A 15,954-nucleotide genomic window follows, 5' to 3' on the forward strand; every position below is an offset into this window, starting at 1 on the left:
TAACAGTTCAGACCAATTATTGTGGTGATCTGAGACATAGCAACGGAGGGACTGTTCCAGAGCTTGATTAGACCGTTCCGCAGCCCCATTGGATTGAGGGTGATATGCTGAGGAGAAGGAAATCTGGATCCCCATTTGAGCACAAAAGGAACGCCAAATTCTGGAGACAAACTGGCTACCCTGGTCCGACACTATCTCCTTGGGTAACCCATGTAAACGGAAGACCTCCCGGGCAAAAATTGAAGCAAGCTCCTGAGCGGTAGGCAACTTCTTCAAGGGAATGCAATGTGACATTTTAGAAAAATGATCAACCACCATAAGGATAACAGTATTGCCATTGGAAACAGGGAGCTCGACAATGAAGTCCATGGAAAGATGTGTCGAAGGACGCTCACCATTAGCAATAGGTTGAAGAAGACCCACAGGAAGACTTTGAGGAGTCTTATTCTGTGCACAAACTGAGCCGGAGGCAACATACGCAGCAACATCAGAACGAAGACCTGGCCACCAGAATTGTCGAGTGACAGACCAAATCATTTGGTTCTTGCCTGGGTGACCTGCGGCTTTAGGATAGTGGTAAGTGTGCAAAAGTTTAGTTCGAAGATTCTCAGGAACAAAACACTTAACACTAGGTTTCTCAGGAGGTGCATTGGTTTGTGCAACCAGGATCTCCTCCCCCAAGGTAGAAGTCAAATTAGTATGTATGGTAGCCAAAATATGGTCAGGAGGTATAACTGGAGTAGGTACAGACTCCTCCTTGGATAGAGGCGAAAATTGTCGAGAGAGGGCATCAGCCCTAACATTCTTACTACCAGGCAGGTAGGAGACCACATAATTAAACCAAGACAAAAATAGCGCCCATCTGGCCTGTTGGGGCGACAAACATTTTGCTTCAGATAGATAAGTTAAATTCTTGTGGTCATTAAGAATGAGCACTGGCACGCTAGTACCCTTGAGTAGATGCCTCCATTCCTTGAGTGCCAAAAATATGGCCAGTAATTCCCTGTCGCCAATTTCATAATTGCACTCCGCTGGAGACAATTTCTTAGAGAAGAAACCACATGGATGCAAGGAACCGTCAAGCGTAGGACAATGAGACAAGAGGGCACCTACTCCAGTCTCAAACGCATTGACCTCAAGAACGAAAGGCAGGACAGGGTTAGGATGAGCCAGAACTGGAGCGGCAGCAAATGCAGTCTTACAATCAAAGGCCTTAATGGCAGTAGGTGACCAATGGAGTGGATCATTCTCTTTATGGGTCATGTCTGTGATAGGTTTGACCAAGGAAGAAAAGTTTTTAATAAACTTTCTATAGTAATTTGCGAACCCCAAAAAACGTTGAATAGACCGAAGACCAACTGGGCGAGTATACTGCATAACTGCAGATAACTTGTCAGGATCCATGGAGAACCCTGCAATGGAGATAACATAACCTAGGAAGGTTACTTGAGTCTGATGGAACTCACATTTCTCGAGTTTACAAAACAGGCCATTCTCATGTAGTCTCTGAAGAACCTGTGTAACATCAGAACGATGAGCCTCAAGTGTGGGTGAGTGTATGAGGATGTCGTCTAAGTACACCACAACACACTGTTGCAACATATCTCGTAGGACATCATTAATAAATTCCTGGAAAGCAGCAGGAGCATTACATAGGCCAAAGGGCATTACAAGATACTCATAATGCCCACTCCTGGTGTTAAAGGCTCTTTTCCATTCGTGGCCCTCCTTGATCCTAACGAGAATGCACGCTCCTCTAAAAATCAAGTTTAGTAAAGACTGTAGCTCCCTTCAGGCGGTCAAAGAGTTCCATAATGAGCGGAATAGGGTAAGCATTCTTAATGGTAAGACGATAAAGACCCCTATAACCAATGCATGGTCTTAACTCACCACCCTTTTTCTTCACAAAGAAGAAGCCAGCCCCTGCAGGAGAGCAGAATTTGTGGATGATCCCCCGAGACAGAGCATCGACAACATACTCCTCCATAGCACAATTCTCCACAACAGACAGAGGGTAAACCCGGCCCCGAGGAGGAATGGCTCCGGGTTGCAGGTTTATGGCCCAATCATAAGACCGGTGAGGAGGCAACGTACCGGCACGCACCTTGTCAAAAACGTCTAGCAACTCTTAGTACTCCTCTGGCAATTGAGATACCGAAAAAGTGCAGAAGACTTTAACTGGTTTCCGAAGACAAGTGGAAATACATTGCGGAGACCATGATGAAATTTCGGACCTGCGCCAGTCGAGACTGGGATTGTGCTTTTGGAGCCAGGGATAACCCAGAACAACCGGAAAATGCGGAGAGTTTATCACCTGGAACTGGAGGGTTTCAAAATGGAGAGCCCCAACAGCCATGGATAACGGAGCAGTTTCGTGAGTAACGAGTGCGGGCTGAAGGGGCCTGCCACCAATGGCCTCAATAGCAAGCGGAACGGACCGAGGCAAAACAGGAATGGAGTGCTTTGATACAAAAGCACTGTCAATGAAATAGCCCGCAGCACCGGAGTCAACAAGAGCCTGGGTGACTATGGAGGAGTCCACCCAGGAAAGGACAACCGTGACCAAAGATTTCTCCTTTAGCGGTTCCGGGGACGAGGATAAACCACCCAAGGTCTGCCCCCAACAGGACCTTAGGTGTGAGCGTTTCCCGGCCGTGTAGGACAAGACTTCAAAAGGTGGCCCTGTAACCCACAATAGAGGCAGAGCCCCTCCCTCCTCCTAAAGGCCCTCTCCGCCGCGGAGAGACGCGTGAATCCCAACTGCATCGGCTCAGCAGTACCTGGTGATTCGGGACCAGGAGGCATGGGAGGAGAGGGAGGCATGGGTGGGAACGAACACGTAGGAGACAACGAAAAAGGAGGCTTCCGCAAGCGCTCCCTGAAAGAGGGCCTCTCTCCGAGTCTGATGTCAGTTAGGATCAAAAAAGACACCAATGCCTCGAAATCCTCTGATAAATCTCTGGCAGCAACTTCGTCTTTAATCGCATCAGAGAGTCCATGAAAGGAGGCAACAAGGGCTTCATTGTTCCAACCTACCTCTGCTGCAAGCGTACGGAACTCAATGGCATACTGAGCAACAGATCTTGTACCTTGCTGAATGGACATGAGTCGTTTAGCAGCAGAGGAGGAGCGAGCCGGAGCATCAAATACCCTTCGAAAGGAGGCCACAAATTCAGGGTAATTTGAAATCACAGGTTTATTAGTCTCCCACAAGGGATTAGCCCAGGCAAGAGCTGTGTCAGAGAGTAACGAGATGAGAAATCCCACCTTAGCTCTGTCAGAGGGAAACGCCTGAGGTAACATCTCAAAGTAAATGCCCACCTGGTTCAAAAACCATCTGCACTGATTAGGATCGCCTCCATATCGCTGAGGTAGAGGTGCAGAACTGGACATGCTCCTGGTAGGACTAGGTGCAGCAGCGGAAACAGGAGCAGCCATAACTTGAGGGACATTTTGGTCCAAATGTGCAGTGCGAGTCAGCAGGGTTTGCAGGGCTAGTGCAAATTGATCCAAGTGGTGATCCTATTCATCCATCCTGGAAATTATGGCAGGTAAAGGGGAATTATTAGCACCATCAGGATTCATGGCCCTTGCGTAATGTCAGGATGTTAGGAATCAGACTGAGACGAGAAGTGCAAAAATAATCACACCTTTATTAATAACAAAAAATAATAAAAAGTCCACAAGTCAAATAACAAGCCAGAAATCAAAACCAGAGCTGGTAGTCAGACGAGCTGAGTCAGGAGCCAAATCGAATAGTCAGACAAGCCGAGTCAGGAGCCAAAGCGAGTAGTCAGACGAGCCGGAATCAGGAACAAGGAGAACAACAGAGTCAGGAACAAGCCAGGGATCAGGAACCAGGAGGGACGTCCGACAGCCAGGTAATACACAGGAGGTCTCACAAATAGAGGCCCTTTAAATAATAAGTGATGACATCACAATTCTGAGACTGCATCCTGTCTCACACGGATGATGTACACCAGTCTGGCCATAAAAGGAAGTGCAGGAAATGAGCAGCATCACACAGTATGTACCAAAGTCAGCAAGATAGGTGAGTAAAATGGCAGCAGCACATGGCAAACAAAACAGGGAAAAAACCCTGACACCTCTGATGGAGTCACCCCGTCGCACTGCAACTCCCTACAGTGGACATCAGTGAAAACCGACGGAGGAGGAGTTAAATTTCAATCTCCCTATGCATGTTGCGTAGTACTGCGCAACTTGCGTAGCTAGATTGTATTTTTAACTCCTCTTGTCCGGCGCGGTGCTCAAAAGGAAGATGCTTCCATTCTAAAGCCAGCAGAGGTTGGTATAGTCTTGGCTTGAAATAGTGGAATTAAAGTACAGTATATAAAAAAAGAAAATATTAAAAAAATATATATTTTTTATATTTCATTTATTTTCTTCCCTTTACCTGTTTTTGTAGTAGTTTTTCTAATTCCTTCAGATGCACTTACGTCACTGTTTGTCTTCCTCCCCTCCATCTTCTTTCTTTTTTTATTAAATATTCTTTTTTTTTTCATTCTAATAATTTTATTCCACCTAAATTCCAGTAATCGCCATCCAGAAGATCAGCCATATCCCACCTTTATTATAGTAATTGTCAGTAACATCAGTCGTGGTTAGCTCACATCCATATTGAGAGCTTTATGATATAAACTTAAAGGGACACTGAACACAATTTTTTTTTCTCGTGATTCAGATAGAGCATGCAATTTTAAGCAACTTTCTAATTTACTCCTATTATCATTTTTTCTTTGTTCTCTTGCTATCTTTATTTGAAAAAGAAGGCATCTAAGCTATTTTTTTTATCCAGAACCCTGGACAGCACTTGTTTATTGGAGGTTGAATTTATCCACCAATCAGCAATAACAACCCAGGTTGTTAAAAAAAAATGGGCCGGCATCTGAACTTACATTCTTGCTTTTCAAATAAAGATACCAAGAGAATGAAGAAAAATTGATAATAGGAGTAAATTAGAAAGTTGCTTAAAATTGCATGCTCTATCTAAATCACGAAAGAAAAAAATTTGGGTTTAGTGTCCCTTTAATTTATGACTCCGATGTCTGTCCATGATCATAAGAAGTTTTGAATAATTCCTAACTGGGGACGTAACTTGGAAGTCTTGTGGTCCTTTTAAACATAATTCTTTTTTCCCACTTTCTGCCTCTCTGCTTCTAGCTCAAAAGTTGGCACTCACCCTTTATATGTCAATTGGAAGTATTCTCTCAGTTCTGTCATTCAGTTAGTTAATTCCAAAAAATAATTCTTAAAAATGTGTCAATATATACATAATGTAAACTTAGCTATAGTTATACTAATTGTGTACAGTATGTGTGTGTATATACAGTGTATATAAATATATATATATATATATATATATATATATATATTTATATACACACACACACATTATAAAGGTTTGTACCTTTTTAAAAAAAAATCATGTTAGTGGTCCACTGGATTTAAAATTGTGAGTTTAGTGGTCCCTGAGGTCCGAAATGTTGCTGACCCCATGCATACCACTTAAAGGGGAGAGGTGCTGTTGTGAGCTTAAACCAAAGATCCACCATATATAGCAGAGTAGGACAATTTAGAATTTGCTGGGTCCAAATATCTAGTTACCATGGCACTCTGAAACCCATTATTTGTCAAGCTGTGGTATAAACATTATATGGAAAGTATTTTCTTAAAGGGACATTAAACACTAAGAAAAATGCTAAATATAATTATGCATTCAAAGAAAAGATTAACCTGAGAATAACATGTAGATGTATTTTTTAAAGTTTCATTAGTTGTTTAAATATTGGCAAAATAAGTGTAAAGTTTTGTTGGCCGATTTAACAAGGGGCGAATGTCCCCTGTTCCCCTTGTTTCCGCATGAGCCTTTAGGCTCGACGGAAACAGCAGTTATGAAGCAGCAGTCTTAAGACCGCTGCTCTTTAATTGATCCACTGCCTCCAGGCTGCGGACATCAATCCGCCCAATCCTATATGATTGGGCTGATTGACACTTCCTGCTAGCGGTCGCGAGTCTGCAGGGGGCAGCATTGCACAAGCAGTTCACCAGAACTGCTTGTGCGATGCTTAATGCCGACAGCGTCCGCCAGACATTGTTAAATCGGCCCCTTAGTGTCTATAAAACAATGGGAGCTGCAATGTTGTAACTTAGGTTATCTTCTCTGCTGTGGCCAATTAGGGACAGTTATAAATAGGTCACTAGCGTGTGCAGCCAGTGGTTGTGTAGAATATAACAGTGTTCTGCACTTCCATCTCTAGCAGGAATTACAGGAAAAGGGAACAAAGTAAATAATGAAAGTGTATTGCAAAGATTTTTTTATTTATATATATATATATATATATATATACGATGTATCATTTTATATTACCATCTCAAAGTGTTTAATTCCATTTAAATATTAATATAGTTTAAGCTTAAAAGGACACTAAACCCAAAAATTTTCTTTAATGATTCAGATAGAGCATGCAATTTTAAGCAACTTTCTAATTTACTCTTAATATCATTTTTTTGTTCTCTATATTTGAAAAAGATGGCATCTAAGCTAAGAAGCCAGCCAATTTTTGGTTCAGATATGAGGACAGCATTTATCCATTAATCAGCAAGGACAACCCAGGTTGTGAACCAAAAATGGGCCGGCTTCTAAACTTAAATTCTTGCTTTTCAAACAAAGATAGCAAGAGAATGAAGAAACATTGACAATAGGAGTAAATTAGAAAGTTGCTTAAAATTGCTGCTTTATCTGAATCATGAAAGATAAAATTTGGGTTCAGTGTCCCTTTAACCCCTTGAGTGCTAACGACGGCTATTAGCCGTCGCAGAGTTTCCCACTCTGGTGCTAACGACGGCTCAGAGCCGTCGCTAGCACTCTCCCACCTTGATGGAGATCTGGGGGCTCCAACCCGCTGGAGTGACAGGCATCACCGAGGCTTCCCGTTTTGCGTGGTGATGTCACACGCAATAACGTGATGACGTCACAGCGCAACTTTATTTATACTTAACAATGTTAGGTATAGGAGCAGGGGGCATGCTGCTTAGAAGCCTGTATCTCAGGCATCTATGCAGCTACAGACCCCCCTTTCCAACAGTGTAAGTCTTGGGGGTCTGAAAAAAAATTAAAAAAAGTTTAAAAAAAATTGTTCAAAAAATAAAAAAATAAAAAAAAACATTAAAAAATCTTAGCACCCAGGTGGGAAAGTGCTTAGCACTCAAAGGGTTAAAAAGACATGAAACCGAGAAATTTTCTTTCATGATTTAGGTAGAACATACAATTTTAAGTAACTTCCCAGTTTACGTCTATTATCAAATTTGCTTCATTCTCTTGGTATCATTTGTTGGAGCAGCAATGCACTACTGGTTTCTTACTGAACAAATGGGTGAGGCAATGACAATCGGTGTATATATGCAGCCACCAATCAGTAGCTAGAACCTAGGTTCTTTGCTGCTCCTAGCTTTCCTAGATGAACCTTTCAGCAAAGGATAACAAGAGAAGGAAGCAAATTAAATAAAAGAAGAAAATTGGAACGTTGTTTAAAATTGTGTGCCCTGTCTAAATTATGAATGTCTAATTATGACTTTACTGTCCCTTTAAGGAATGAGTATTTCCACCCCCCCATTAATCGAGACTTTGAACAAATGCTGCACTACTGTTTAACAAGAATGGCATAGTTAAAAATAAATGTCAGTTTATACCCAATAAACTCCAGAAATTCTAAACTCAATTGATATACCACAAAACTATTACAAATAAACATGTGACAATAAATCTACAAACAAAAAAAAAGTTTAATGTGTGTTGTAAATATCAGTTTACCAAAACTGTGTTGAGCTCTGAATTAATCAAACTAACAAGTTTCAAATTGCATATAATTTAATTTTTCATATAAACAAAGTTGTCTTTTTAAAAACAATAATAAAAAGCCAAAACATTGAAAACTAACATAAAATACAGTAACATTTAGGTTGACATTCAAAATTCTCTCTTCAAAATGACCCAACAAAATGATTTAGTGCATAATAGGAAAAAATATTTCTTTAATCTAAAATTCCCAAATATCAAGTCATTTTAGCAAAACATGAACAATATTTTAATGGCAAAGTGCTAAACACAAGTGCTTTAGGAGACACTGCAAAATGAACAGTAAAAAATCTTGTGAGATAGTATATATTTTACACATGGTTAGGAAAATGAATATGCAGATGAATTTTTTTAAAGTGATAGTTATGGATTGTTGTGACCTCCCTATTTTTAGTGAACTCCGTATCACGGCTCAAATGAGCTGGCAGTCAATACAATAAATATAGATAAAGCCTGTACAACACAGCAGTGTTTCATGCATACAAACGTATACAAATAAAGACACTATACAACTACATTTTTCATATTAATATTGTATCAGTTGTATAAACATATAAAAACAGAGCACCTTCATGGAATATTTTTATGGTGCACTCTTAAACTATATTTTGGAACTTGTTCTCCATGAAAGGACTTTTCAAAAATGAGCTATTTTTGTTATTCTATTTTTTTTTTAATTTTTTTTTATGAAAATAAAACCTATTTCTTCTACCAAGTCTCGTAATCCTATTAAGTCAATGTTATATTACAAATAAGGAAAACATATTTGTAAAATAATTCCAAAATCTACGCACAAAAACAAAACAATGTTCCTGTATTGTTTTGCTGGCATTTCTAGCACAAAATGAGTTAAAAAAAAATTGCACTTAACAGATTTAACAGCCTTTTGTCATTTGTCACTGAAACTGGTTTGTGTTAAAAACCTAAAACACTTCTTTTTTTTTCTACCGCAAATACTCAATGTATACCATTATTTCACACACAAGTTCATTTACCAGCATTTCATTTTTTTTTTATATATTTTCATAGTCAATATCCCAAGTCTTGTTGATATTTATCCTGATTATAGGACATCTATATATAGAATTATAAAATTTTGCTGGAGAGGTTTAAATGTGGCAAATTGAGTGAAAATAATAATAATAATAATAATAATAATAATAATAAATTCTATTTTAGAGCAATGAATCTTTATCTTTTTAAACAAATATGAAAATATTGTTGGCTTATAAATATCAAGCCTAAATGAATGATGTGCTATGAGACAATTGCTTCAGTAGGGTAATGTGTCTAGAAATAACTTGTCAATGATAGGTGGAGGGGGAACCAAATCTTCCAGTTTCAGGTAAAATATACGTTGCAGTCCCAATGTGCAAAGAGACCGTAAATCAGTAAGAACGCCCAGTACATCAGTAAAATCCAGCTGTTGAACTTTGCTTTCTACCGTCAAAGCTAAATGTTCTTTCAACCAACAAATAATTTTGCTATGTAGTTCTTCTACTTTCTTTGGTTCTTTCAGTCCATGTCGTTCTGGAAAGCAGAGAACAAAAATTATTTTAGGTCACATGTGCATATAGTAAGTATATAAAAAAATAGTATACATAACATTGGTTGTCCTGTGGTGTGTGTGTGTGTGTGTGTGTGGGGGGGGGGTTGAGAGAGCAAACATCATCCCCCCTCCCAGAAATGATGCACTTGAGTTACCATTTTAGAAATATTGTCCATCACAAATGGACAACAAGCAACTATCTATTGTTGCAAATGTTGCCATTTATGACAATATTTTTGGGACATTATTTATTTTGGCCCCTCCCCTTGAAAAAGTTCTGCAGATGGCCATTAATATAGCAAAGTAAACCATACCATATCACAATGCACTGTATTATCAATGCATACATACAAGGTAACCTCTTTTGGAGGTTGTCAGCTGATCCTTTAAAGATGAGGAACTAGTAAACTGAACAAAAATCATTTCAATTTGAAAGAATATCCCTTTTTACTGCTCAGTGTTCTATGATCACATGTTTGATACATACAAGGTAGGCTCAGATATTCCAGTCTAAATTGAAAGGAACACTACATACAGTATCATTTAATAATTGACAAATACATATAAAAAGACAATGCAACTTCACTTGATTCTGATTTTGAAATGAACAGTTGAATATTGTCTGGCAATTTTCAAAGTTAATCCAATTTTCCCTCACCATGTATCATGTGACAGCCATCAGCCAATCACAAAATGCATGTACGTATATACTGTGCACTTTTGTACTCAGTAGAGCTAGATCCCCAAAATAGCACATTTTGATAATTAAAGTATTTTGCAAAGTTTTTTGTTGTTGTTTTTAAATTACATGCTTTATCTGAATCATAAAACTTTATTTTGACTTAAGTGGCCCTTTAAATTGTCATCTGCATTTTGCACAAAAAATCACATTTTGGTTACTATAATTTACATTAATTATTTCATTTAAAAGTGATTCAAAATATAATTTTGAATGTTTTCCATGAATCACACAGTCTAAAACCGGTTAATCGACATGAAAGTCAATATTTATTTTTCACAATTCAGATAGAGTGTGCAATAAAAAAAAAAATTCTATTATTAATTTAATTTGTTCTCTTGGTATCCATTGTTGAAGAGCATACATAGATAGACTTAGGAGTGTGCACATGTATTTAGCACTAAATAGCGGCAGTATTTGTAACTGCAATATTATACAACAATATTATACAGAGTTTGACAGAAGCCTTAGGGGTAGATTTAACAACTCTCGGACGGACATGATCCGCTGTAGCAGATCATGTCCGCCCGACATCGCTAAATGCGCGTTTCTAGTGTAATGCTTGTGCAATGCCGCCCCCTGCACATTCGTGGCCAATCGGCCTCTAGCAGGGGGTGTCAATCATCCCGATCGTATCTGATTGGGATGATAGCTGCCCGATGAGTTAAGGAGCAGCGGTTGCTTCTTAACTTACATTTCCGGCGAGCCTGAAGGCTTGTGCGGAATATGCAGCATCCGCTGCTTCATAAATATACCTATTAGTTTGTAAAAGAGCTAGTACAAAAAAAACTATTGTAAAAGGACAGCTGCTCATTCTTGGAGGAGAGCACATTTTCTTTTTATGTTTACATTTTATGAAGCACCAGCTTCTCTATGAGCATGAGTTCACAACTCATATATATATATATCAGCCTGTGATTGGCTGACGGTTGTCAAGTGATTCAGGGGACAGGGAAATTAAAAGAAACTTTGAAAGTTGTCAGAAAAAAAAAATCTACTGCTCATTTGAAATTCAAAGTAGGTCTGACAGTCTGTATTTTTATTATGCACTTGTTGAATATGCAGTACAGCTGGATTTAATTATTCAGCTACGATTGGGAAAACAAAGCATAAATCCTAAATTTCATATTCGCATAACTACTAAACAGAAATGGTGAAATTGGGTCATATCTGTCTAATAATTGACCTTAATGTCCCAGACACTTGTATTCTCTCTCAGGTGATCTAGTAAGCGTTGATTTATTTACTTATTTTTAGACGTAAATTACATTGTCTATTCCATTGTTTCTCAACCGCCGTCCTCAACTACTCCCAACAAGCCAGGTTTTCATTATAGCTGAACCAGTGCACAGCTGAAGTAATCAGCTGACCAGTAACACCATGGTTACTAACCTGCTCTCACCCATCAGCTGATTATTTCACCTGTGCACTAGTTCAGCTATAATGAAAACCTGGCCTGTTGGGAGTAGTTGAGGACCCCGGCTGAGAAACAATGGTCTATACCAGTGAAGGTGAACCTTGGCACTCCAGATGTTTCAGAACTATATTTCCCATGATGCTCTATTGGACTTCAGAGTGCCTAAGCATCATGGGAAATGTAGTTCTGAAACATCTGGAGTGCCAAGTTTCGCCAGCACTGGTCTATACTGATGAAGCCCTTACTTATAAACAAAGTAAACTATGCAGGAAAGAACATTGCATAGTTGGTGAATATATACAATATGGACAAAAGAATGCAAAATAAAAAAATACATTTTAATGTCAGCACAAATGTAAACTTGAAAATTAATGTTGTGCCATTGAATGTTTCTTTAAAAAAATATTTATAAAATGTAACATTTGCTGTTTTGAATTGATCAATACATTTAAAAGACACATATTTAACATTTTATATTTTGTTTCTTCTGATAGACTTAAAGGTACATGAAACCCAAACATTTTTTTTAAGGATTCCGATAGAGCATACAATTTTAAAAATTCTCTTGTTATCCTTTGTTGAAAAGGATACCTAGGTAGGCTCAGAAACTGGGAGCTAGCTGCTGATTGGTGGCTGCACATTTATGCCTCTTTTGATTGGCTCACCAAATGTGTTTATCTTGCTCCCAGCAGTGCATTGCTGCTCTTTCAACAAAGGATACCAAAAGAATGAAGCATTATTGATAATAGAAGTAAATTGGAACGTTTAAAATTACATGCTCTATCTAATCATGAAATAATTTTGTGGGGGGTTTCATGTCACTTTAAATTTCATTCACTATGGGATCTGTTCATAGTGTAGTGAGTTTGAACCAACTGTGAACTTAGTTAACTGAACTTGGTAAAAGGGACTTGACATCACAAAAATATTCTTTACTGATTCAGACAGAGAATACAATTGTAAATAACTTTCCAATGTATTTCTATAATCTAATTTACTTCATTATCTTTGCATCCTTTGTTGAAGAAGCAGCAATGCACTACTGAGAACTAGCTGAACGCCTTTTGTGAGCAAATAGCACGAGGCGTATATGTACAGCCATTAATCAGCAGCTCCTGAGGCTGCCAATCTATCCTTTTCAACAAGAGAACAAAACAAATTAGATAATAGAAGTAAATTGGAAAGTTGTTTAAAATGACATGCTCTATCTAAATCATGAAAGAAAAAAATGTGGGTTTCATGTCCTTATAAATATAGATCTTACAGTTTAGCTAGGTCTATTCAGATAGAGCATGCAATTTTAAACGACTTTCCAATTTACTTTTTTTTTAATCTAATTTGCTTTGTTTTCTTGGTATCCTGTGTTGAAAAACATACCTAGGTATGCTCAGGGGCAGTAATGCACTACTAGGAGTTAGCAGCTGATCGGTGGCTGCACATATATGCCACTTGTCACTGGTTCACCAGATGTGTACAGCTAGCTCCCAGTAGTGCATTGATGCCAAAAGAATAAAAAAACGTGACCATATAAGTAAATTGGAAATTTGTTTAAATCACATGCTCTGAATCATGAAATAAATAGGGGTCAATTTATTATAGTGCGAGCGGACATGATACGATGTAGTAGCGTATCATGTCCGCTGCACATAGATAAATGCCGACAGCATACACTGTCAGCATTTATCATTGCACCAGCAGTTCTTGTGAACTGCTGGTGCAATACCGCCCCCTGCTGATTCGCAGCCAGTCAGCCGCTAGCAGGGGGTGTCAATCAACCCGATCGTATTCGATCAGGTTAATTTCTGTCCACCGCCTCAGAGGAAGCGTACAGGTAATAGAGCAGCGGTCTCCATACGGAGCTTGATAAATTGACCCAATAATTGTGTCCTTATAAATGTTCATCTTACAGTTTAGCCAGGTGCAGATTGGTGGGTGCCTTCCATGTGCCGTGTACACCTACCAATCAGCATACTGGTGAACTGAAAGATCGTCATCCAGCATGTGCACGTTTTTCTGATCTAGTGCTGAAGAAAGTCTAAAGCAGCTATTTTAAACACTCTTGTCACTGCAGAGAGTCTTGATAAAGAATGATGTATAGCCCAGTGTTTCTCAAACGCGGTCTTCAAATACCCTAGCAGGTCAGGTTTTCATTATAGCTGAACCAGTGCACAGGTTAAGTAATCAGCTGATCAGTAACCATGGTTACTAACCTGCTCTCACCCATCAGCTGATTATTTCACCTGTACACTAATTCAGCTACAATGAAACCTTGGCCTGTTGGCGGGAATTGAGGACCGCGGTTGAGAAACAATGGTATAACCAATAGTATACATTTCATTTCAATGTCCCTTTAAAGTTGCCTCCACCAAAATCCATATAAGCCTTATTAGCATTGCATTATAAAAGCGTAAATTGCTTGTAATTAACATGCAGATTCTATTTCAGCTGAAAAAATTATCAATCTTTTCTTGAAAAAAAAATCTCCAATTACAGCTCTGTATGTCAATTAGCTAATGTACATATAGCATACATTGTTATATACAGTTTATATAAATACAAATTTACTTATGTTCAGTGACCAATCAGCAGCTAGCTCCCAGTAGCGTTTCTGCTCCTGAGCCTACCTAGGTATGCTTTTCAACAAAGGATATCAAAGGACAAAGTACATTAGATAATAGAAACAAAATGGTAATTTGTTTAAAATTGTATGCTCTGAGTCATGGAAGTTGGATTCTGACTTGCCTGTCTCTTTACATTTAAGAAAGCAAAGTGAGTTCTCATTGCAACAATTAACCCCTTTGTGGTGGTACAACAGTGTTCACATCGGAACAAAGTTCCAATGTAAAGTTTCCTTAAAGGGACATAATACTCATATGCTAAATCACTTGAAACTGATGCAGCATAACTGTAAAAAGCTGACAGGAAAATATCACCTGAGCATCTCTATGTAAAAAAGGAAGATATTTTACCTCACAATCTCCTCAGCTCAGCAGAGTAAGTGCTGTGTAAAAAGTTATACTCAGCTGCTCCCAGCTGCAGGTAAAAAAAAATAAAAAATGAAGAAATGAACAGCAGCCAATCAGCATCAGCAGTGCTGAGGTCATGAACTCTTTTACTGTGATCTCATGAGATTTCACTTAACTCTCCTGAGATTTCATTGTAAACTTCCTTACACTGAATAGGGAAATAAGATGAGAGTGCACAAGGCTCATCCCTTCGGCTGTCCTGGGACAGACATACTGATATGCTGCTTAGACGTCCTTTACAATGGGATGTGGCTACTGAGAAACATTTGAGGTAAAATATCTTTCTTTTTTACATAGAGATGTTCAGGTGATATTTTCTAGTCAGCTTTTTACAGCTATGCTGCATCACTTTCAAGTGTTTAAACAATTGGGTATTATGGGCCTTTAATACAACAAAATAGTTATCACAATTCCGCCCCTTCTTTTAAGAACGAAAGGCTAGACATGTGCCACTTCTCATAAGGCTGGAGGCATTACACAGGAGCTACGTTGCTATTAAAGGGACATAAAACCCACTTTTTTTCTTTTATGATTAAGATAGAACATACAATCTTAAACGAATTTCCAATGTACTTCTATTAACAAATTTTCTTTGTTGAAAAGCAGGAAGCTAAGTTCAGGAGTGTGTACGTGCCTGCAGTACTATATCACAGAAGTTTTGCAAAAATGTTATACATTAGCAAGAGCACTAGATGGCAGCACTATTCCCTGTCATGTAGTGCTCCAGATATGTGCACGCTACCTATCTAGATAGCTCTTCAACAACGAATAATAGGATAATAAAGCAAATTTGATAATATAAGTAAATGGGAAACTTCTCTAAAATTGTATTCTCTATTTGAATCTTGAAAGAAAAAATTGTGGTTTTCATGTCCCTTTAAATTACTGCCCCCTTTAGGTGAAACAATTCAAACAATGCTAAATATTGCAAAAGGATAAGAAAAAAAATCCAGAAAATCTAAAAAAAATGTAAAAGTGCTATATTTTAACTTTATAAGTTAACTATCTGTAGTACAGATCAAACAACGAAACAAAATACTGTAATTCTCAAAAACAACACAAGAAAGGTTATTTGAAAATCAGTTTAGACACCTGCAGCAATCCTAAAAAATTAAATAGAAGCAATGTTGTATTGTTATTTAATTATCAAATACAACTTCCTTCATCTTAAAGGGATAGGAAAGTCCCAAAAAAACTTTCATGTTTCAGATAGAGCATGTAATTTTAAACAGCTTTCAAATTTACTGTTATCACCAATTTTGCTTTGTTCTCTTGGTATTCTTAGATGAAAACTAAACTTAGGAAGGCTCATATGATCCTTTCTAAGCCATTGAAGGCCGCCTCTTA

At 38.3% G+C, this 15,954-nt stretch overlaps 1 protein-coding gene across 2 annotated transcripts in view; it reads right to left on the minus strand.

Moving 5' to 3' along the window:
• Positions 1-7,870: 7,870 nt before the first annotated feature.
• Positions 7,871-15,954, minus strand: part of NR4A3 (nuclear receptor subfamily 4 group A member 3) — a 43,981-nt gene continuing 35,897 nt past the window's right edge. For both annotated transcript variants that reach the window (XM_053714479.1, XM_053714478.1), the window contains one exon: positions 7,871-9,406. In XM_053714479.1, coding sequence (XP_053570454.1) covers positions 9,150-9,406 — 257 coding nt within the window. In that variant the 3' untranslated portion in view covers positions 7,871-9,149. The remainder of the gene's footprint in view (positions 9,407-15,954) is intronic.

The sequence above is a fragment of the Bombina bombina genome, chromosome 5, assembly GCF_027579735.1.
Source record: "Bombina bombina isolate aBomBom1 chromosome 5, aBomBom1.pri, whole genome shotgun sequence".
Taxonomy (NCBI): domain Eukaryota; kingdom Metazoa; phylum Chordata; class Amphibia; order Anura; family Bombinatoridae; genus Bombina; species Bombina bombina.